The sequence below is a fragment of the Kogia breviceps genome, chromosome 5 (assembly GCF_026419965.1).
Source record: "Kogia breviceps isolate mKogBre1 chromosome 5, mKogBre1 haplotype 1, whole genome shotgun sequence".
NCBI lineage: Eukaryota > Metazoa > Chordata > Mammalia > Artiodactyla > Physeteridae > Kogia > Kogia breviceps.
In genome coordinates, this window is record NC_081314.1 from 82080372 (window position 1) to 82103666 (window position 23295).

A 23295-nucleotide genomic window follows, 5' to 3' on the forward strand; every position below is an offset into this window, starting at 1 on the left:
CATTACATCTAAAAAATTGTACATACCTTGATTTAAAATACTGTATTGCTAGGGCTTCCCTGGTGGCGCAGTGGTTGAGAATCCGCCTGCCGATGCAGGAAACACGGGTTCGTGCCCTGGTCCGGGAAGATCCCACATGCCTCGGAGCAACTAAGCCCGTGAGCCATGGCCGCTAGGCCTGCGCGTCCGGAGCCTGTGCTCCGCAACGGGAGAGGCCACAACAGTGAGAGGCCCCAACAGTGAGAGGCCCGCATAACGCAAAAAAAAAAAAAAAAAATACTGTATTGCTAAAAAATGCCAAAACAGGAAGTTCCCTGGTGATCCAGTGGTTAGGACTCAGCACTTTCACTGCCGGGGCCCGGGTTCAATCCCTGGTGGGATACTAACAGCCCACAAGCCACACAACCGGGAAAAAAAAAAAAAAAAAAGCCAAAACAATGACAATAGTAACATCAAAAGGCACTGATCACAGATCACCTAACAAATATAATAATAATGCAAAAGTTTGAAATATTGCAAGAATTACCAAAATGTGACAGACAGCAGAGGAAATGAAGTGAGCAAATGCTGTTGGAAAATGGCACCGATAGATTCGTTCAAGGTAGCGTTGCCACAAACCTTCAATTTGTTAAAACAAACAAACAGGGCTTCCCTGGTGGCGCAGTGATTGAGAGCCCGCCTGCCGATGCAGGGGACACGGGTTCGTGCCCCTGTCCGGGAAGATCCCACATGCCGCGGAGTGGCTGGGCCCGTGAGCCATGGCCGCTGAGCATGCGCGTCCGGAGCCTGTGCTCCGCAACGGGAGAGGCCACAACAGTGAGAGGCCCGCGTACCGGGGGGGGGGAAAAAAAAAAAAAAAAAGCAAAAACAAAACAGTATCTGCTAGGCACCATAAAGCAAAGCTCAATACAATGAGGTATGGCTGTACTCAGAAGTGAAATTGCTGGATCACATGGTAATTCTATTTATATTTTTTTGAGGCACTGCCATGCTGTTTTCCATAGCAGCTGCACCGTTTTACAGTCCCACCAACCTATTTTAACCATTTTAAAGTCAGTGGGATTAGGAACATTCACACTGTGGGTAACCATCAGCACCACACCTTCCTGTAGGGGTTCTTTGGGTTATAGAACTGCCTCTCCAGGTGTTGAGAACCATGCTCTGGTGAGTGAATAGAAATGCACCCTCCCCACAAAGGTTTCTTTTGAGCAAGTGGATCTGTCATTGAAACCCCAAGGAAGCCCAGGCCTTTAGCTGGATTCGTGGGCTGTTTTTGAGCTGTAGGCATGTTTTCAAATGCAGTTTTCATTTTATACAGCAACTGAATATCTGATAGCAAAATATTTCCATGGAGAGCTTGCCCACGGGGAGGAGAAAAAGGAGGCTGCTCTAATGAATAGATAAGCTTGATTTGCGTTTGGCAACATCCTTAGCATTTAATTCCAACAATTAAAGTAGGCAAGTCTCCTTTGTTTCCTTCTCCTTGCCAAAACAATTAAATATTACAGAATGTTTGGAAAACAGAAAAAAATCCCTACTCATGGACATACCACCTTAGGGTGAGCACCGCCCCCACCATTCACAGTATTTGTCCGAGAAGGTATGAACCAAATATGCTGCTCACTTTATTTCATTTAAGCTGCGCTGCAACCGTGAGGCAGGGTCCTGGTTCCACTCCATGGCGTGTCCCTGAATGCCAGGTTCTCTCCTCCTGTGTCTGGTCCCGCCCGCCTCCACCCACAGGCTGTCCCCTACAGAGATGCCCTCACGAGGTCCACACTTGCTTGTTGTGCAAAGTGATGTAAATATTCCCTTTCTATTCTTGTTTTCAGACCTGACCTCGTGTTGACATACTCTGTTCATAGGAGCAAGTCCAGACTGATGATAAATGCAGAATGGCTGTGGACTGCACTTTTAAGCTTTCCCCATCTGCAGATGTTTGCCGGAGCAGCCTGAGCTCCGGCAAGAAGCCCTCCAGGCCTGGACTCTGCTCACAAGGCTTTGTCCAATAACGCCATTTTCCTGTGTGGTGCACTGAGACTGTGCAAGGGGCAGGCTCTGGAGCTCGGCTGCCTGGGTTTGGGTCTGACTTCTACCTGTTTGACCTTATGTGAGTTACTTAGCTGGTCTCAGTTTCCCCCTCCATGAAATGGGGATGAGAATAGTACCTGCTCCATAGGATTATTGTGTGGATTAAATGGCATAATATAAAGAGCATAGAGCACTGCCTGATACATAATAACATGGTCTTTGTTGTTATTATTTAGTCTTGGTTTTCCCACCAGCTCCCTGCCCAATCTCAAGCTTCACTTTCCTCATCTATAAAATACAGGGTTGAACCAAATGATCTTTAAGAGCCCTTCGTATTAAACTTTCTGTGATCATACTTTTCCTTTTATCTTCCCCTTAGGTTTACTTGCAGTTAGGGGGATGCAGGTGGGACTGCAGGAAGCATGCCAAACACTGATGGGACAAATGCATGACTTGGAGTTGGCTAGGAATAGACAGAGGAGAGGAGACTCCAGCCTAGCCCGGCCCAGCCTCGAGAGCAGAGTGCAAAGACAGGGAATGAACTTGCTCCTGGGAAAGGGGGGTAGGGGTGGGGATGGCATCCCATACCCTCACCCTCAGGTTCCAGAGCTGAAAAGTGCTGGGAAGTCTTTCTGAGCCTCTGCCCCTCCCCCACCTGGTCCCAACCTTCTCTGGGGCCCCCGTCGACCAGATGGTCTAAATGGGAAGAAAAGAGAGAAATCCGTATCCAATCTGCTCTATTCAGAGCAATGGGAAGGAATCTGCATCTCAATTTTATCTTTGTGCTGAGCTTGGCTAAGCTTTGCCCCCCAAGTGGTGAGTGATGGGTGGGTGGGAAGATGGCATTCCTGGTCCGGGGCAGGGGCAGGGGGAGGGGGAGGGGGAGGGGGAGGGGGAGGGAGGAGCAGCCCCTCCCCACACCTTCCCCTCCCCACCAGACCGCAGGCAGATTGCATTCTTTCCTGCTCTTGGTTCCCCCTATTTCCTCTTCTTTTCTTTTCCTTCTCTTTTTCTCCTTTCCCAGGCAGGCAGCCAAGTGAAGACTTTGAATCGAAGCAAGGAGGGAGGGGCCGGGGAAGGAGGACCAGCTGAGCCCCCTTCTCTGAGGGTCCCCAAGGGCTCGAGGGCTGAGCTGAGGTGGGGACAGAAAGGAGCATCTCACTCTCCCACCCACCCTGGCCCCTGGCTGTCCAGTCTAGGCTGGAGCCCAGGGCTGCCAAGCGACGGTCAGTGCCCTGGGTGTGGGGCTCTGGACCCTGCCCTGACCGTCCAACCTCTGGAATGTCTTTCTCCAGAGCCGCTCAGGACCTGGAAAAACTGGCCTCCACAGCCAAACTCACGGGAGACTGATTTGCGGCAGGAAGTCGGCTTAATTGCCGGAAAGTGTTCTCCGTGGTCTGGAAGCCGACTCAGGAGACCAAATGAAACTCCAAAGGCTGCTTAGAGAGTGTACGCAGCCAGGGCTCGGCAGGTGCCAGGAGGGCTGGGGCCAGTCCTCCTCGTGGGAGGGCGGTGTGTGGAGTGGCCCAGAAGTGGGCTTCTGCAGCACACAGTCTCGGGTTCAAATCCCCACTCTGTTATCAACTGGTGCTGGGAGCTTGGGCATGCTCCTCAGTTTTGCTCACCTCTGTTTCCTCTCATCAGCTGAGAATGGTGATCTCTTGGCAGCTCTCAGCTTTCTTGCCAGACTGCTGTGAGATCTTGCCGGGAAAGAGTTTAGCACAGTGCCTGGCACAATCTCAACAGGCAGCAGCCACGTTTATTCGAGGTCATAGGTTGTCTTTTCCTTTCTCATTATACCTTTTTTTATCAGTCAAATGAAAAGAGATCCCTGGCTGCTCTGGAGACACCCACGCTTGCAGCAGTAATTTTGAGTGGTCTCCACTGCTGCCTTGGTTTAGCTCTGTGACCCATGCCCCTCCTACCTGGTCCTCCAGACCCTCCCAGCTTCTATGCAGGGCCACCCACTGCAATTGGGCTGTTGTGTTCTCCACTGGGTGCCAGTGGGGGCTGAGATCCATCTGCGCTCTGAGTGCACCTAATTCCACCTCTCAGTTGTCCTGCAGAAAGGTGGCCTGCTCTAACCCATCCCACCCGCTGCCCGCTGCCACCTAACTTTCCAAAGCACAAATCCAGCCACATCCTTCCCCTGCCCCAAACCATCGACATGTCCTCCTTTTCAGCAGAAGAAAACCTCCTGATGCTTCAGGTTCATGCTAAAGTCTCCATGACTTGGCCTTTCTCTTCCTTTCCAGACTCATCTCCTGCTGCCCATTTCTCCAGCCTCGCTAGATTATGCGAGGATAGACAAGGGCCAAGTCTCTGCCTGTGCCCTTACCATTCCGACGGTCTGGAATGTGCTTTGCCCTGATGGCTGGGCGAGCTCCTCTTCTTTCCTCAAGGCTCTATTTGAGTTCTACCTTCTACATGAGGATCTAGACCTCCATCCCACTGGCAGCCTCTCACTTCCCTTTCCCAGGGCACCTTGGAATCTGCTTCCTGCTCATCCTCTCCTCATGCTTCAATCTCTTGTGGGACCTTAACCTGCAGGAGAACTGGGACACCCCTTCGTTCATCCTTATACTGAATGGAAAGACAGATGACCCGATGGTCCTCAGTGCGGCCTTTCAGCGTCTCCTGCCAGAGGCAGGTGTAGGCAGTGGGCTCTGGCAAGCAGGGAGGGCCCGGCTGTGCAGGGAACGTGCTGGGAGGCCAGTGTGGGCTCTGTGGGGTTCGGCTCACACACACACACACACACACACACACACTCTCTCTCTCTCTCTCTCTCTCTCTCTCTCTCTCTCCACCCCGGTCTCCCTCATCCTTTGCCCCAGAGAGCCAGACAGGAGCAAAGGTCCCTCTAGGACTGCGGGCCTTCCAACAGCCCCAGACCTGGCCCTCTGCCCTTCTTTCTCTCTCCTTCACTCTCTGTCAGCAATTTCATCCCCTCCCACGGTTGCAGCTAATCCTCCTCCCACTATCTGTGCTGGGAAAATGAGCCCTGGACAAGTCCCATAGAAGGCGAGGAGTCTCAAGGGGCGGTCCGCGTGGGTGTGCATTCTCTCTCTCTCTCTCTCTCTCTCTCTGTCACACACACACACACACACACACACATTCACACGGCTCCAGGCACTGTTACAGTGACCCCATATTGGGACCACAGGGAATTGGGGCAGCAGCGGGAGAGAAAGCAACAGAAGCTCTGGCCAAGGCTTTGGGAAAATGCTTTCCTTGTCACTGAGGGTTTCCCAAAATAGCAAGAGTCAGCTCGTGCTGCTTTCCCTCCCCCTCTCCTAGAGCACCCCGCCCCAGTGCCAGTGACAAGCGCTTGGAGACAGGGCGAAGCACAGGCTTTCAGTGACCCCTTACCATCCAGACCCCAGGCCCAGGTCACCGTCTCTGCCTAGTGACTTCTCGTGCCATGGGAGACTGTCTCCACTCCTCTAGTGAACCATAAGCTCCTTGAAGGTAGGGGCCAAACTTTTATCCTGTGACGTTCCACCTCCCTCACATCCCTTATCTATATAGGAACCTGCACATAGTAGGTATTCAGCAAATGCTCAGTAAAGTATTAACAAATGCATGGGTGAAACTGGGAAGACATTTAGGTGACTAGTTGAATGTTTTATGTACATGAAACTTTCATACAAATGGATTTCATAAAAGACCTACTCTGTGCTAGACTTAATTCTGGGAGCATGACAAGCATTCTATCCAAGGCAAGGATATATTAGCCGTATTTTACAGGTGACAGAACTAAGATTTGCACTCAGGTCCGGCAGCCTCCCAAGCTCCAGACTTTCCGTGGTACTCTACAAGCCTCAAGAAGGTGGGATGACCTCTGCTATGTACTGCCAGTGGAGAAATTCTGTGATTATTTTCATGTCACACTAGGCAAACATATTAGAAATAAAAATTTCTGTTTGCCTTAGGCGTGTTGGTTGTAGTTATGAGAAACCAAACTGTGGAATAGGAATCGTGCTTGGCTAATGATATCTGAGGCCTGAAAAAAAGGGCTTAAATTAGGAGTGAATTATTCAATAATAATAATAGCCAACCTTTATACAGCATCTGCTTTGTGGCAGGTGCTGATCTAAGCCTGTTAGACAAAATAACTCATTCAATGTTTGCAGCAACTCTGTGAGGGAGGTATTATTATTCTCCCCATTTTACAAACAAGGAACAGACACAGAAGTGTGATGGTCAAACATGAGAAAGACGCCTGGCGGTAGGCAGAGCACAGCTGATTCTGTCATCAACAGCCCAGGTTCCATCTGTCTTTCTGCACCACGATCCTTATCATGTGGCTAGAGGTCACCTAAAGATGCAAGGCTGTCCTATCTGCAGGCCAGGTGGGAAAGGAGGCTTCTCAGATATGTCCCCGCAGGCCCCAAGTGACTTCCTTGCGTGTCTCACTGGCCAGTGGTCTGAAGGCCAGGACAGGCCCCGAGCAGGGCAAGCTGCCTCCACCTCACCCCCAGTGATGCACAGGCACCTTTAGGAAGAAGGAGGGCAAGAATGGACACCCAAGAGGCAATAGTGTGTAGGCGACCCCTGGTCTGACACAACTCCAACAGGCTTAGGCAAAAACAGGGACTTTGATTACAAGGATCTGGGAGCGGGTGGCTCATGGAAGTAGAACGTAGTCAGACCTCAGGAAAGGGCTAGAACTGGGAACTGGAAGGCTGGCAGTGTCCCAGGGAGACTGCTCTCTCCTGCCACTGGTCTCTGACTTCTCCTCTCCTCATCCCACAGGACAGTTGGAAGACAGTGCCCCCATGGGGCCATTAGAGTTCCAGGTTCCTCTAAAAAGACTGACTTGACCCTGGGGTTGGGGGTGGGAAGCATATACCCACATGGCCAGGGAGAGCATCTGATTGGTCTGTTTTGACCACATGACTTCCCTGGGTGCAGGCAGCTATGTGGGGGGGTGGGGATAAGGTGTCTAAGGCTGCTGAGGGTCCACCCCTTTAATGTGTGTATGGGGGGGGGAGATCATTTGCAAAGATGGGGAATTCTTGGGAGTTGGGAAGTCAGGCCCCACCCCAAGGATCTAGAAAGGGTTCAAGAAGTCAGACCCTGTAACCCTCTCAGTGATGTGGAGGTTAACTGTCTCCTTTTTTCACTATGGCAGCCCCTGCTCTGCTGGCATCTGCAGGCCCTGGTTCATGGAGCCCTGTCCATCTGCACCCCGTGCTGCGGCCCCATCCCTTGCCACCCTGTTCCTTCTGTCCCTCCTCTGTTCCCCTCTTAGGGTCTCCCGGCTTCCTTGCCAAGGGCAGAGGAGGTCCTTGAAGGTGGTGGTCAAATAGGCTGGGCACGGCCCCTGTGGCATTGCTGAAGTCAGCACCTCCGCCACCCCGCATCCTCAGGATCAGAACCCTCACCGGAACAAAGACTCTTCCTGCCTGCTCCCTAATCAGAGTCTGCCTGTCTCTGGGTGACTCTGGTCTGCATGCCGCTTACATGTCCATCGACTGCTCAGGCTCTCTCTCCCTCTTTTCTCCTCCCTCGCCTGAGCAGAGGAGATCGGAATCCATGTTCTGCCCTCAGTCCTTCCCGCCCTCGTTCCTGTGCCGTGTACCCTTCCCTTCTCCTCAAGCAGCAGATGTGCTGTGCTGGGGCCAGGTGGACAGAGTGACATTAATCTAGCAATTATTGATTCAGGAGGGACTTGGAGGACATATTTACATGAAAACCATAATGTGAGCAGAACTTCTGCAGAGGAAATTAGGTATTTTTAGGCCTGGGGTCTGGGGGAGAGGAAAGGGCCTAGGATGTGCTCCTAATTCAGGCTGCGGGGGACTCAGAATCTGGCCACGCAGAGGGCCAGGCCTGGGGACTCTGGGGGTGGCAGGGAGGCCTGCCCCAGCTAAGGTCTAAAAAGAGTATGCTTGCATATGCATTGAACATTGACAATTAGGTGTTAATATCAGTCAGGGTCCCCACAGGAAACAGATGGCACAACGCAAATTGGGAAATGTGAGGGCAGTTTAATAAAGGAACTGTTGACAGAGGTGTGGGAAGGGTTTGGGGAACCATATGGGAAGGCTCACTGTGCAATACCCTGGGGCTGATAACCAGGGGGTAGTACACCCCCAGGCCTGAAAGGAGGAAGTGGGGAGCGATTGTGGAAACCTGGAGGCGAGAAGCTGCAGGAACAAGCTCTGACCTTCTGTGGAGGGATGCAGCTGCCCACTCTGCTGCCTCCTTCCTCCCTCCCTCCCTCACCCCCTCCCCCTCCCCCTCCCCCTCCCTTCCCCCTCCCCCTCCCTCCCCTCCCCATCTTCTGCCAGTGCCCGCCATTGACCAGAGGGAAGGAGGCCCCCGTGCAGTCCAGACACAGAACAGGGAGGGGGAGGGAGAGTAGAGGAAAGAATAGAAGGCATCCACCGCAAGGGCGCGAGGGAGCGAGGGAATTTCCCCTGTCCTCCCCGCTCCTCTTCCTTCAGGGCACCAGAATAGCTCTAAGTGATGCTCACTCTCTGCCGGCACTGTTCTAGGCCTTTAAAAGGTAGGGAGGCAGGGCGGGCTTCCCTTCCCTGGGGGCGCAGTGGCGCGGTGGCGCGGTGGCGCAGTGGCGCAGTGGCGCAGTGGCGCAGTGGCGCAGTGGTTGGGAGTCCGCCTTCCGATGCAGGGGGCGCGGGTTCGTGCCCCGGTGCAGGAAGATTCCACATGCCGCGGAGCGGCTGGGAATGTGAGCCATGACCGCTGAGCCTGCGCGTCCGGGGCCTGTGCTCTGTAACGGGAGGGAGACGCAAGAGGGAGGAGATATGGGGATATATGTATATGTATAGCTGATTCACTTTGTTATACAGCAGAAACTAACACACCATTGTAAAGCAATTATACTCCAATAAAGATGTTTAAAAAAAAAAAAAAAGGTAGTACACTCTAGTATCCATTGGGGGATTGGTTCCAGAAACAGCACCTCCATAGCAAAACCCTCAGATGCTCAACTACCTTATATAAAATGGTGTAGTATTTGCATATAACCTATGCACATCCTCTCATATACTTTAAATCATCTCTAGATTACTTATAATACCTAACGCAAAGCAAATGCTGTGTAAATAGTTGTAAATGCTATGTAAATGGTTTCTGGGAGCATGGCAAGTTCAAGTTTTCCGTTTTGGAACTTTCTGGAATTTTTTTTCCCCAAATATTTTCGATCCATGGTTGGTTGGTTAGAGGCAGAAGCCGCAGATACAGCCACCTGTAACTCCCTTAACTTTTACAGCTGCCGAAGGGGTTGATATTGTTAGGCTCACTCCCAATTCGGGGAAACTAAGGCAGGGAGAGGTTAAATATTTTTTCCTAGAGTTGCACAACTGGTAAGGAGGAGGCTGGGATTTGAACTCAGGTTGACTGGCTCCAGAGGGTTGGCCTTGCCTGTTGATTCCTCACTCCCGCAAGGCCAAGAATCAGCGTCAAGGAAAGGAGATGATGGGCACCCAGGACAGGACAGCAATGCCAAGCCCTTTGCAGCAGGAAGGACCCAGCTTAGCGCTGAGGAATAAGTTCCAGTGAGCAAGTGTGTGAAACATCGCTCCAGGGAGTAAGTTTGAGCCAAACCTCCTTGCCAGAGGGTCTCTGCTCAGAGAGATGGCCAGGCTCTCTTGGGGAGGGACAGAATTGAGCCTGAGAATGAAGGAATGAAAGAGGTGGTCTGGGGACTAATGACCCATGGGGTGCAGGATGGGGTAGGGTAAAGGTGCATGGACGGTGTAATCCCTGGGGTACTTCTAGAAGCCTTGCAGCAATGCAGTGATAGGTTTTAATACCATTTCACACACAGGTGAGGGAACTTAAGAAGAAAATCATCCTGCTGTAGCTTTCCAGACCTGGAGTAAGTAGTGGCAGTAGGGAGGGAAGAGAGAGGAGGGGTTAGGAACAAAAAGAGCATGAAGGAAACCCAGGGGCCTCTAGGGCTTGGGGAGGCTCATCACAATCACCTTTGGGATCACTTACCTGCTGGCCCCAGGACTCCGCCCCCAGTGGAAATGATTCTGATTTGCTCCTATCCTAACGGGGAATCCCTGATCTAGTTCAACCTTTCACTTCACAAATAATGAAGTGATGTCACCATCAAAGAGGTCACTCAGTGGGTTAAGGACATGTGAGGGCTGTGGGATCAACAGGGCTTGGTGACACACTGGATGGGCTGGGGAAGGGAAGAGGTGGGAACTGATTCAGAGGGTCTGGGTCAGACTCCAGAGGAACCACTGGGCAGCTCCATATTAGAAGTTTCAGGGAACCAACACTAATTTTTAAAAGGTTTTAAAATTTTTTATTGAATAGGTATTATTAAACATTTTTAATATTCAGAAATGAAAATAAAATAAGAAGGTATATATTGAGAAGACTGGATCACCATTTTGCTACTTTTAAGTAACCTTTTTAAAAAAAATTAGTTTTGGTTTATTTTTCCACTGTATCATAATGCTTATATAGCAAATATAAATATATATTCTTATTTCTACCCTCTTTTTTTAAAAAAATTATTTATTTATTTTTATTTTTGGCTGCGTTGGGTCTTTGTTGCTGCACACGGGTTTTTCTCTAGTTGTGGTGAGTGGGGGCTTCTCTTATAGCGGAGCATGGGCTCTAGGCACGTGGGCTCAGCAGTTGTGGCTCATGGCCTCTAGAGCACAGGCTCAGTAGTTGTGGCCTACAGGCTTAGTTGCTCTGCGGCATGTGGGATCTTCCCAGACCAGGGCTTGAACCCGTGTCCCCTGCACTGGCAGGCAGATTCTTAACCACTGCACCATCAGGGAAGTCCTCTACCCTCTTTTTTTACACAAAAGGTGCTATTACACTGTTTTGCACCTTTCTTTTTTCACTTAATATACCTGGAGATTCCTCCATAGCAAAATCTGGAGCAAACCCCCATTCTTTTCTGGAGCTGCATCATATTCCCTTCCAAAGACATAGCATGGCTTATTTAAGCAGTCTCCAGTTGCTGGATATTTGGTTGTTCCTGTCTTTTCTTATTTCAAAAAATACCACAAGGAATAATCTTGTGCATAAGTCACTTTGCCTGTGTGCAGGTGCCCTTATAGTCTATTTTTGTTTCTTAACTAACTGTGGTGAAGGAGCAGGTTTTACCTTTCAATTTACAATCTGTCGCGGATGGATACTTAATGTAAAATTCAATAAAAGCGAATTCCTTGAGGAGTGAATTGAAAAAAAAGGATCTAGGCAAAATACAAGTCCACATATTTTGTTATTACATCCAATAGACATAAAAATTGCTCCGTCAAATTACTATAAAGGTTTTAAAAACCACTCTCCAAATTCACTTATCTTATCTCAGACTGGTCACAGCTTGTGGATCGGGCGACTGCTTTATTCCCAGGAATTAGATCAAAGGGTAAATGCCTCTGTTGTTTTGCCAGATGTTGCCAAATCCCTCTCCATCTGGTTGTACAATTTTGCCCACCCACAAGCAGTATATGAGAGTGCCCCTTTTTCCACTGCCTCACCAAGAGCTTGGATATGTGCTAAACTGACAGGTGAACAGCGATATCTCAGTCCAAGTTTTCATTTGTGTTGCTCTTATTATGAGTGAGAATAGCATCGTTCATATTTTTAAGTCCTGTTTGTATTTATATTCTTTGCCAATTTTCTACTGGATTGTTGGTCTTTCTCCTTTTAATTCTTAGGAATTCTATGTATATTAGGAATATTAGCCCCTTGTCTTTGACATGAACTGCAAATCTTTTTCCCTTTCTTGTCATTTGCCTTTTGAGTTTGCTTGATGTTTGTTTTGGGGAGAGAGGGAGCATGCAGAAGTTTGTGGTTTTTATGTAGCTAAATTTGTCAACCTTTTCCTTAATAGCTTCTGGATCTGGAGTCGTGGTTCTCCACTCCAAGGTTATAAAGAATTCTGCCCACATTTTCTTCCAGTATTTTTCTGGTTTTATCCTTAACATTTAAATCTTTCATACAGTGGAATTTTTCCTAGTTGGTGTGAGTTATGGATCCAAATTTATCTTTTTACAAATGACTACCCACTTGTCCTAACTCCATTTATTAACATCCTTAAGATACCACCTCTATCATTAAAATAAATTTTAAACCATTTGGGATCATAATAGAAAAAGCTCTATAATTTGTCTGTTTTGTCCAGAATACCATTACAAGGGAAATCAGCTTTCATGATGTGATCTATAACTTTACATTACTAGAGCAGAGCAAACTCTTAAGTATTGTAAAAAAAAAAAAAATTAAATTTATTTAAACAAACAAACAGATCCCGTGGGGCTACCGACAGGCACGGAGGAGATCGGGAGAGGTGGGCACTGCCGAGGGAGCGTGTGGTGAGAGTGAGTGTTTGCATTGCAGGTCTCCCCCCAGCCTGCCTCCAGGAGCTGGGAGTACAGAGGGGCCCACCATGGTGTTCCCGGGACCCCTGGCTATCACCCTGCTGCCGCCCAGCCTCACACTGCTGGTGGTGCACCTCGCCAGCTCCCAGGATGTCGCCAGTGAACCCAGCAGTGAGCAGCAGCTGTGCTCCCTGAGGGAACACCCCATCGTGGCCTTTGCAGGTGAGAGCCACTTCCCTCTTGGTCCTTTTTCTGCAATGACTGTGTCCTGAAGGACTTAGGTGGAACCTCCACAGGGTCCCTTTGGCTGTTGGAAGTCATTTCCTGTAGGGTACTGGAGACTCCTCCTCTGGGGATAGATGTAAGGATGGGCAGCCGTGGGCTGGAGGGATCTGATTTTAGTCTCCAGACAATTTGTTCAGGCCTTTCATCCATTTTTCCCTGGGGGAGGAGGTGGTCTTTCTCTGGAATTCCTTTGCTGGAGAATGAGGTTATGGATGCCCGGGGTGCTGTAGCCAAGGGTTGGTTGGTCATCTTGTGCCTCCAGCTCTTCTGGAAGCACAAGCTCTATTTCCTGGCTACCCTGGGAAAGAATGAAGCTGACTCACTAGTTAGGAAGTGCCTGGAGATCTCTGGAAAGGTTCCCTGTGCTCTAAGACGGCTGCAGGGATGCCCATCTTTGGCGCCTTGGGAGCCCGCAGGGAAAGGGGCCTTGATGACAAATAACTCCTTCTGTCAAGGGAGGGCATGAGAGTGTCTTATCATAGTCTTTCCCAGACTGGAGTTTGGGAATCGCTGGACATATTCTGAGGGGTCCATAAGTTCTCAATAAGTTTCTAAAATTAGTACATACATTTGATGATAATCTAAAAACATAACAAAACCCAAACTCTGGAGCATCCTGCACCTCTCCCTCAACCTGTTAGCCAGTTTGGTGGTCACTGGGGGTGTTAGGACCACATCGACACTTCAGGATCCATCACATACATGATGGAGCTCACACTGGGATCTGCAGGTGTGGTCTCAGGGGTCCCCAGGTTCTTAAGTGATAAACCCCCATCCTATTTCCTCTTCACAATAACGCTGGCGGCAAGGCAGGGCAAGGGCTGTCACCTCTGTTTACAAATGGGGAGGGCTGAGGTGTAGACGGTTGGAGGGACTTGTCTGAGCCAGGTCTCTGTGTCTGCCTCCTGGCTCCGTCCCGGGCTCTTCCCAGTCCCCGCTGCAAAGCGACCAGGTGCTCCTCGGTCAGAGGCGCAGCAGCCCATCCTCTGTGATTCCACACAGCCAGCTGAGAGGGGCAAGATGGAAACCGGAGTGGAGAAATGAATCCACAAGACCGAGGCAGGCGTGGGATTCGGGAGGTGGGGGAGGCAGTATGGATAGGAGTTGGGGCAGCGAGGTGGGGAGGCCGGAGGCGTTTCGGATGTGTGGGATTCCCAGCTGTGGGCTGGCTCCTGTCTCGGGGAGGAGGGTTTCCAGCTGTCTTCTCCGTGCTGTCTTGTTTGAGCTGGGATCTGAGGCTTCGAAGGCTTAAGTGGATTAAAGCAAATTAGTAATGTCCTTAAACCTACAAAATGCATGCACACCCTCCGACTTCTGATGGCTCCCGGAGGCTGTTGCTGAAGAGAGGGACCAAGGAACAGAATTCTGAGGGTGTCCTCCTCATGCGGGGGCCGCTTGTGGCAGCTCCTAATGAACCCTTTCTTCTCAGGGGCTTTGCTGGGGCACGGTTGGCCTGGCCATGGACAATGTCCTGGGGCCATGGACAATGGAAGGAGAGCAGGGAAATCCCTGTCACCCAGCCAGGCTGATCTGTACTGGAACAAACTGGCTGGTGATGGGAGGAGGGTGGAGAGGTGGAAGACATGTGCCTTGAAAGCCTGGCTTCCTTGACACCATTTCTGATCTTCAGCTGTAAATTACTTGAATGAAACTGACTTCCCACCCCGCCCCCTTTCAGAAGGAAGAAATGAGGCTCAGAGTGACATAGGCAGTTGACACAGAGTGACTAAGAAATCCCCTGAGCCCTAGGTGAGCAGAGATGGTCCGTCATAGACTGACAGCCCTGGAGACGGGCGTCATCTCTGTTTTTCCTCCTCAGGCCTCCTGGCATGCCCAAAATTCACCCGTTCCCTCTTTCTGATGGCTTTGTGTTTTCCTGTCTATTGGCCAAATTTTTCTTGGGCCTCTGACCCAATACCTGACTCCAGGCACGGAGCTGGACGCTGCAGAGCCTCAGAGGTGAAGAAGTTTCCTTTGAGTACTCGTGTCCCTGTTGTTCCTTAAATGTCGCTCCCTTTGGTCCCCCAATGCAGTTAGTCCTGGATGAGGGCTGGTCCTCTTGTCTCCCCACATCCTTTAGTTCTGCTGGGCACAGACTAGGGACTCCATTCATGTTGGATGACTATGTTCTGGGTGATGCCGTGTTCCAGAGAAGCTGCCATAATCCAGCCCCACACCAATTCCCAGCTTCCAGATGTTATATTTTACTTCTGATGGTTGAGTAGGCTTCTAACCCTGTAGCTGTGAGTTTCCCTCTCCCCTAACACCTGGCTGATCTGTGAATAACCCCTAAATACCACAGAGGAGCTGCCAATTGCAGAATCTGACGGACGTTTCTCTGTTTTGTAAGGTTAAATTTTCTCCTATGGGTTTCTTTTAAGGGGATCCACCTGTGTTTCTCTCTGGCCTGCACATTATTCCTTTTGCAACAGCTTGGTCTTTCTAGGTGGCGGGGAGAAGCCAGTATGGAGTTAACACTGGCAGTGGTTAATCCACAAAGTGGGTAATTGAATTGACTATAATTAAAATCACAGGCACGTCATAGAGAATGTCATTTTTCTCTTAAAGTCACTGTCCAAAGCGTTCACTGCACACGGAGCTCAGAACGTGCTCAGTGTTTTAACAACAGCCTTCCCTCTGGTCCTCTTTGCCTGTGTAATAAGAGGAAGCTGGCTCCCTTCCAAAGACAGCTCCCCTAGGATCACCGCACTGTGCCTGCTGCATCTCCCCCCTTGCCCCTTCCCTCTTGCCCTTGTCAGTCACTTCGGGGTAAGGAAAAGAGACAGAAACTGGAAGGGACCGCCCCCCCCTCCTCCACCCCCACCTCCCACTGTCATCCTGGCTCCTGCCCTGTTTCCTCTTCCTCTCCCTTCACCCCAAGAAAGGGCTGGAATGAAGGCTGAGCTGAGCCATCTCCAGATGGAGTTTCTCCTGGTTTGCCACAGACCAGTCATGCCACGTCTTCCCCTGTTCAGCTGCCCACATCTGGAATACCCCTGTCAGAATGGAAGAAGGGGATTAAAGTGCAAGCCAGTTGCTACTATTGGAGAGCACCCAGTATGCTGGGGATGGCAAGCCCTCACACACACACACACACACACACACACACACACACCCCACCCGGAAAACAGATGAGCACATTCAGAGTGACAAAAACATGCAGTATGAATGCAACACGAAGGGTGGAAAGAATATGCAACAAAATAAGATCAGGTTGGAGAGGTTGTAATCCAGGAAGGCTTCCTGGAGAAGGAGGACCTTGGCTTAGTCTCTGAGGTACCATGAAATCCTATGAGAGCAGCCCTGAGGTCAGCTAAAAAACCGGCCTACCCAACTCCAGATCCACTCCTTATACTGTGATCACCCAAATGCCATTGCAACTTCGTGATGGTTCTTGCCAACCTATAGTCACCTGCTGAGGGCAGAAGCAGACACAAAGGATTTGCTTCATTTTGCTGCAGTTTTTCTTTCTTCTTTCTTTTAATTGTGCATATCACAGTTTTCTGAAAAACATCCAACTTGCAAAACCTTCATTTCTCCAGGGAGCAATGAAGTGTTTGCCTGCCATGCAGAAATGAAGCGCTGCTCTTACTCTGTAGTGGAGGGATAATGAGCACTGATTTATTTCCCTTGGATTACACACACACACACACACACACACACACACACACACACACACACACTACTCTGGGCCTTCTGGGAGCCAGTTACTAATACACTGTGAGGAAGAAATCTCAGGGCCTCCTCACATTCCCCTCATCTTTACCCTATCGGCGTGAAAGTTCCTCTGCTCCACAGCTTTCTCTCTTTATGGTCAGTTCCCTCACATCCATGAGGAAGGGGCTGAAGGACACCTATTAACGGGCTGTGAGCCAAGATGGGGGAAGTGGTTCTCCACTTGGAGGGAAAGTCAGCTGGGCACTGTTCCCCAGGTGTACCCTCTCCAGACCACTGCCCCATCCATCCAGAGGGCTTCAAGGTCTCCTCTGCCCACCTGGTCCCCATGAAAGACTTTGGCCTTGGCTGGGAAGATCCTTCTTGGAGACAGAGTTGGGCACTGCCCTCCCCCCATTCCTTCCACCTCTGTTGAGTCTTGTCTGAAAACCTGAGGCTTCTTGTACAAAAGGGAGTTGACTATTATTCATACATTCATTCAAATACTTCCAGGTGCTGGGCGGAGTCTAGAGCTCCCAGAAGCAAGATTTTCCTTGTCCCCCAGGGCAAACTACCAGATTAGACACCCAGTGAGATAGGAGCTATGATGGCAGTCAAGAAGAGGTCTATGGGAGCCCGTCACTTTGCGTGGGGGAGTCAGGGAAGGCTTCGTGGAGGAGGTGTGGTGGGGACGGGGACAAACAGGAACTGTTCCATTGAGGAAGAATAGAATTGCAAAGGTTTGCAGGCTCTTGTGGGATAGATCTGGAGATGTGCACTGTGTTCTGGTTGAGTGTGGCTGGAGTGGAGGGTTTAAGGGGGAATGTATAAGCAGAAGCATCATTCTTTCAGTGAATCACTAGATCACTAATGTGCCAGGCATTCATTCTACTTGGGAGGACAGTGGAGCCAGAACCCAAAGGAGTTGGGACTTTTTCTGGAGGAAACTGGGAGCTATTAAAGAGTTCTAAGCTAGAGAGTGACATAACCAGATTTGCATTTTAGAGAGATCACTTTGTTGCCTTGTGGGAAATGGGCTGGAGGGGCAAGAGTGGAAGCCATGCCAGTTAGGATGCTGTTGGCACCAATCCAGGCAAGAGATGATGGAGGCTTGGCTGGGGAATAGGGTGCAGAGGTTGAGATGGATGGATTTCAGAGAACGGACAGGATTTGCCAGTGTGTTTGGTGTGGCTGGTGAGGGTCTCGGGGGTCAAGGATGATTACAGGTGTCCCTTTGCGCAGCTAGGGGGTGGGTAGGGCCCTTCTCTGAGCTAGGGAACAAAGCAGGAGCAGTGACACCACCCCCACTCCCTGTCCCCCAGCCGGCTGCTCACAGAGGTGGGCAGGCAGAACCCAGGTCTCCGGGGTGCCCCTGCCTCACTGCAGCCCTTCTGTTCTTGGGTCCGATGCTGGTGCAGCTGGGAGCCCCTGGGCCAACAGTAACCGTATGGCTGCTTCTCCCTCCCCCAGATCTGAAGCCATGGGTCTCTAACTTCACCTACCCTGGAGCCCAAGATTTCTCCCAGCTCGCTCTGGATCCCTCCAGAAACCAGCTCATCGTGGGAGCCAGGTAATGAGGTACAGGAGGATTGGGGCCAGGACTGGGGGATCAATTCTAAGCAAATTGAGTGGAGGGAATATTATTTGGGATGACCCTCTGTGGGCAGACCCTCACCCTGGGCTCCTGTTCCACCCTACCAGGCCCTCTCTGTGTCTGAATGTCAGTCCCCCAGAAAAGGAAGCAGTGGCTGGGTGGGTGGGGGGAGGTGGGAAGGAAGTGGGAAGGAAGTGACCTCCAGATCTCAGCAAGCCACATTCCTTAGTGTCTGGCAGTTATTAAGGGCAGGAATGCCCGCTGACAACCTCCTAGCCCCTGTCCCTGCCATTCTGCCAGGACCTACCTAGCTGGTGTCCTCCCCATGCAGAAAAGGTGCCCAGGAGCCCCCTGCTGGCCGGCTGGCTGCCTGCACCTGGGACAAGGGACACAGGCCATGTGCTTCTTTTTTGAAGGACCTCACCTCCCTGTTGCCTGATATCAGCCCCACTGCCCAGGTCTGGTATTCAAGGGGTAATACACTCTAGGGAGGACTTGTAGAGACTTTACAGAGTGGAGTAGGAAGAGAGAGTCCTCACAAAATCATAGGCCATCAGCTCTGGTAGGGAAGGGAGCTTAGAGATGATATGTTCCGGTGGGACCAGAAGCATCAGCAGCGTTGGGAAACTTGTTAGAAATCAAATTCTTGGGCCCTACCCCAGACCTGATGAGTCAGAAGCTCTGGAGATGGGGCCCAGCAACCTGTGTTTTAACAAGCGCTCCAGGTAAGCCTGATGCACACTGGAGTTTCAGAATCACTGGCCTAATCCAACTGTCCTCGATTTAAACATGAGGAAGCAGAGGCTGGAGTGGGGAAGGTGACCTTCCCAAGACCACGTAGCAAGATGATAACAGAGTCTGGGGACGAGAACCCAGGTCCCCTAACCTCAGGGCTATAATTTTTCTGCCAACCCATGTTACCACCTCCAACTGCACTGCTGTTTTTCAGAAGCTCTCCGCCCCAGGGGTTCTGATTCAGCAGGTCTGGGGTGAGGGAGGATGGCCACTGGGTTGGACGCCTCCAGGCTCCACCGTGTAGCTGACCATCCTTGACTTCTGGGCATTCCTGAGTGGCCCCACCCCTTCATTTGCCACGTGAAAAGGAGGCAAGTCGAGGACAGGGCTCTGGACCAGATGAGCTACATTCTTGTCCAGGGTGATCTTGACCTGTGAGCCTCAGTCTCCTCATCTGTAAAGTCCAGGTTATGTGATGCTGCCAACATCACAGGGCTATTAAGAAGCTGGGGCTGAATGCATTTTACTTTTTTAATTTTGAAATTAACGTATTACTTTGCATCAATGATATATGTTATGGTATAACATTCAGAAGGTACAAAAGTGAAAAGCAGGGCCAGCCCGCTGTACACCAAGCAGGACCCCTCACTGGAGGCATGCCCTGTGGTGAGTTTGCATGTCCTCTCAAAAGTAATCTCTACATATGCAAGTATACAAGAGTGTGGACCTTATTTTCCAAGCAAAGAGAATCATTGTTTTACTTTTTATGTTGAGATAATGGGAGATTTACATGCAGTTGTAAGAAATAATACAGAGATCGCATCCGTATATCCTTCACCCCATTCCCCCCACATAGTGGTAACATCTTGCATAACCATAATACAACACTGCAGCCAGGAAGCTGACATTAATGCCATCCTTCCACCTGATTCAGAGTCCACCAGCTTTACATATGTAGTTTTTAGACTCCCGATGCCTTTGAAATAAGTAAGACAGAGAAAGACAAACACCAAATGTTATCATTTATATGTGGAATCTAAAAAATAAAACAAATGAATTAATATAGCAAAACAGAAACAGACTCACAGATATAGAGAACAAACTACTGGTTACCAGTGGGGAGAGGAAAGGAGGGAGGAGAGATAGGAGTAGGGGATTAAGAGAAGCTGTTATCTATAGAATAAATAGGCCACAAGAATAAACTGTACAGCACAGGGAAATAAAGCCAATATTTTATAATAACTTTAAATGGAGTATAAGCTATAAAAATACTGAATCACTATGTTGTACACCTGAAACTACTGTAATATTGTAAATCATCTAGACAATAGATAAATAAATAAATAAATAAATAAATAAATAAATAAATAAATAAAATCCTGGTACCTTTGCTCTGAACCTTCTGGAAGCATTTTGAAAGCTGCCGTTCATTCTGCACCTGCCATGTGCCAGGCATTATTTTATGTACCAAATGTGTAGTAAAACATCTAAAACATGTAGTAAATCAGGCATGTAATAAGTCGTGTAATCTTCACAGTAACCCCAGGCAGTAGGTTCTATGCTTATCCCCACTGTATGGACCAGGAAGCTGAAACGCAGGAGGGTTAAGTCACCTGGCTGTTCTCACACTGTCCTTCCTGATCCTCTTCTTCCCCCACATGGGGGTGAGGGGAGGCACACCTTTGCCTGGGTCCTTGAGCCTGGCTATGCCCACAGAGAACCGGGGGAAAAGCTGGACTGGGTCCCTTGCACCCCTTACAGCAAATGAAGTGGGTCCTCAGCTTCTTCCTTCTCCCCCTTTCTCTTGGCGTTTCTTTCCTTCCTTCTTCTCTTCTCCCTGACATTTTCCCCCTTCTCTGTGACCCCCTGGGCCTTTGGAATTCAGGCTAGGGAAATTTTTTATTCATTTATACCCCGCCTTGTTGCGTAAGGGGTTTAGGATGGGTCAGGCTTCAGAGATTTCTCTCTGTTCTTATCTCCCAGAGAAGCAGACTTCGATGTTGTGATGAATGATTTTTGTTGAGATAAAAATGAATAAAGTGATGCAATGTTTCCTCTAATTTTTTAAAGCTGTGAGCAATTGCCTGTGTTACCTGAGCAGACAGCTGGGGCAGAGCCTTAAGCTGGAGCCCATCCATCCCCAGGCTGGGAGGGTGGGGGCAGAGGAGGGGCCTGGAGAGGGACCTCAGAGGCCTGGAGCCAAGGTCCCCTAGTGAGGCCCACCAGAACAGAAAAGGAGCCGAGTGGGTCCTGGACCCAGAGCCAGAGGTGTCTCCTTCAGGGCCCTGGATTCATTCATCAGGGTCTCTCCCTCTCTTTCTGGCCCACTCTACAACCTTTCCCCTCCTTTCTCAGCACAGCTATGGTAGGCCAGAACTTTCTAAAGCAATCATTCCTGAAAACTTCAGGAACCAAGAGGAATGGCCAGAAGAAGATGTAAGAAGGAAAGAAAATTCTTAGGGAAAACCCAAACTTTACATCTGTTTGACATTAATAAAGCCTTTCAACATGCATCACACCATTCCTCTGTCTCCACGGCCCTATGAAATAAGAATGACAGGCATTAGTTTCTCCATTTTACAGATGCGGACACTGAGCCCCTCAGATGGCCCCCAGCAAGTGGCTGAGCTGGAATTCTCCCTGCCTCTGCCACAGGGGCTACTCTGAACCTGCAGTCACTTTCATGTGGCTCTCTGACCTGGGGGTCCTGCCACCCTCCGAGTCCATGCATAGTGCCTTGTGGCTCCAGAGTCCGTGCAAAGCAGTTTCAGCAGCGCCTGACACCATGAGCGCTCAGTAAGAGGGCGATAGTCATAGTAGTGATGGTATTATCATCATTATTATTTTTTTTTGAATTAAGACTTTATTTTTTTTAGAGCAGTTTTAGGTTGGCAGCAAACTTGACAGGAAGGTACAGAGAGTTCCCATAGACACCCCCGCCCTACACAGGCCCAGCTTCCCTCACCACCAGTAGCCTCCACCGCAGGTGCATTTGTTACAATTGATGAACCTACACTGACACATCATCATCACCCAAAGCCCAGTTTACCTTAAGGTTCACTCTTGGTGGTGTACATTCTGTGGGTCTGGAAAAATGTATGATATCATGTATTCATCATTAAGGTAACATACCTAGTAGTTTCACTGCCCTAAAACTCCCCTGTGCTCTGCCTGTTCATCCCCGCCGCCACCCCACCCCCTGGCAACCGCTGATCGTTTTAATGTCTCCATAGTTCTGCCTTTTCCCAGAATATCATATAATGAAATCATACAGCATATAACCTTTTCAAATTGGCTTTTTTCACTTAGTAATATGTATTGAAGCTTCCCCTACGTCTTTCCATGGCTTGATAGCTCATTTCTTTTTAACACTGAATAATATTCCATTGTCTGGATGCACCACAGTTTACCCACACAACTCCCGAAAGGACATTTTGGTTGCTTCCAAGTTCTGGCAATTATGAATAAAGCTGTTATAAACATCCGTGTGCAGGTTTTTGTGTGGATATAACTTTCCTTATTTAAGGTTTTCGAGCAGCAGGCTGATATGATGAAAGCAGGGTTTGAGGAGGATGAATCTGGCAGCGCTGTGCAGGTGGCGATGCGGAGGAGAGGAAGCACGAGGTGGCAGAGGGGCAGTTTGGGCAAGAGGAGACAGGCTGGGCCAGGGAGGTGGCCGTGGAAAGGTCAGACCCAGAGTCACTGACTGCAGGAGGGACTGTGGGAGATGAGGAAGCAGACAGGACTCCAGGGGCCCAGGGCGTAGAGCCAGGACAGATGGCTGGCCTGTCTGAGGAGGGGAAGCGGTTCAGGGAGGTAGTCGAGGGAAGGAGGAAGAGGACCTGCCTGGGTCCCCACAAGAGCTCCATGAGGCTTTATGTTGAACAGAAACAGGTTCCATGGTTGGGAAAGGGGGTGTGGGAGGCGCTGCCCTGGGCCTGCTGGAATGGCGGGGAACAGAGACAACGTGGGCTTTGGGAGCAGATGCGTCTGGGTTTCAATCCCACCTCCTGCACTTACTATCTCTGTGATTTGGGCCATTTACCCAAACTGTTTCCTCATCTGTAAAATGGAGTTTTCTCTCTACTCCCGGCGTGGCAGTGCAGATTAAATGAGCAGATGGAGGTGAAGCTCTCCCTGGGGTCGGCCCACTGTCAGCCGTCTGCAGTCGGCACCCAGTCCTGGCACCCCATGAGGCAGGAGCCAGGAAGCTGTTCCTGGAGAACAAGCTGTACCTGCAGAACCAGCTTGACTTACTATCTCTGTTTCTGTTTTCACAGGAACTACCTCTTCAGACTCAGCCTTGCCAACGTCTCCCTCCTTCAGGTACATTTGCTTCCCTTCCCTGTAATTTCCCTGGTATTTGGGGGCTGGGGCCAGGGCAGCACAAGGAGCGAGATTCAGAATTCAACCCCCAGGGTTGAAAACAGGAGCCCTGTGTTCTTCTCACTGGCCGTGGACTCACACCAGCGGTCGGGGTAATGGCTGGGAAGATATTTGGAAGTGGGGGCGTGGCCACAGAAATATGGGGGCACACGCAGGGCTCCTGTGTTGTGAGGACAGGAGCTAGGTGCTCCTGTTTGCCTGGACTGAGGGGTCCCAGGACACAGGACTTTCACTAGAACCAGTACAGTACTGGACAAACTGGAACGGCTGGTCATGCTAAGT

The 23295-nt window shown here is 50.0% G+C and overlaps 1 protein-coding gene across 5 annotated transcripts in view; it reads left to right on the forward strand.

The window, feature by feature from the left end:
- Positions 1–23295, forward strand: part of SEMA5B (semaphorin 5B) — a 121029-nt gene that overhangs the window by 66045 nt on the left and 31689 nt on the right. For 4 of the 5 annotated variants that reach the window (XM_067034442.1, XM_059064366.2, XM_067034440.1 and 1 more), the window contains exons 2-4: positions 12379–12581; positions 17769–17868; positions 22908–22953. In XM_067034442.1, the coding sequence (XP_066890543.1) occupies positions 12428–12581; positions 17769–17868; positions 22908–22953 (300 nt within the window). In that variant the 5' untranslated portion in view covers positions 12379–12427. Of the gene's footprint in view, positions 1–12378; positions 12582–17768; positions 17877–22907; positions 22954–23295 lie in introns of those variants that run through there. The other variant, XM_067034441.1, reaches the window with a different exon arrangement.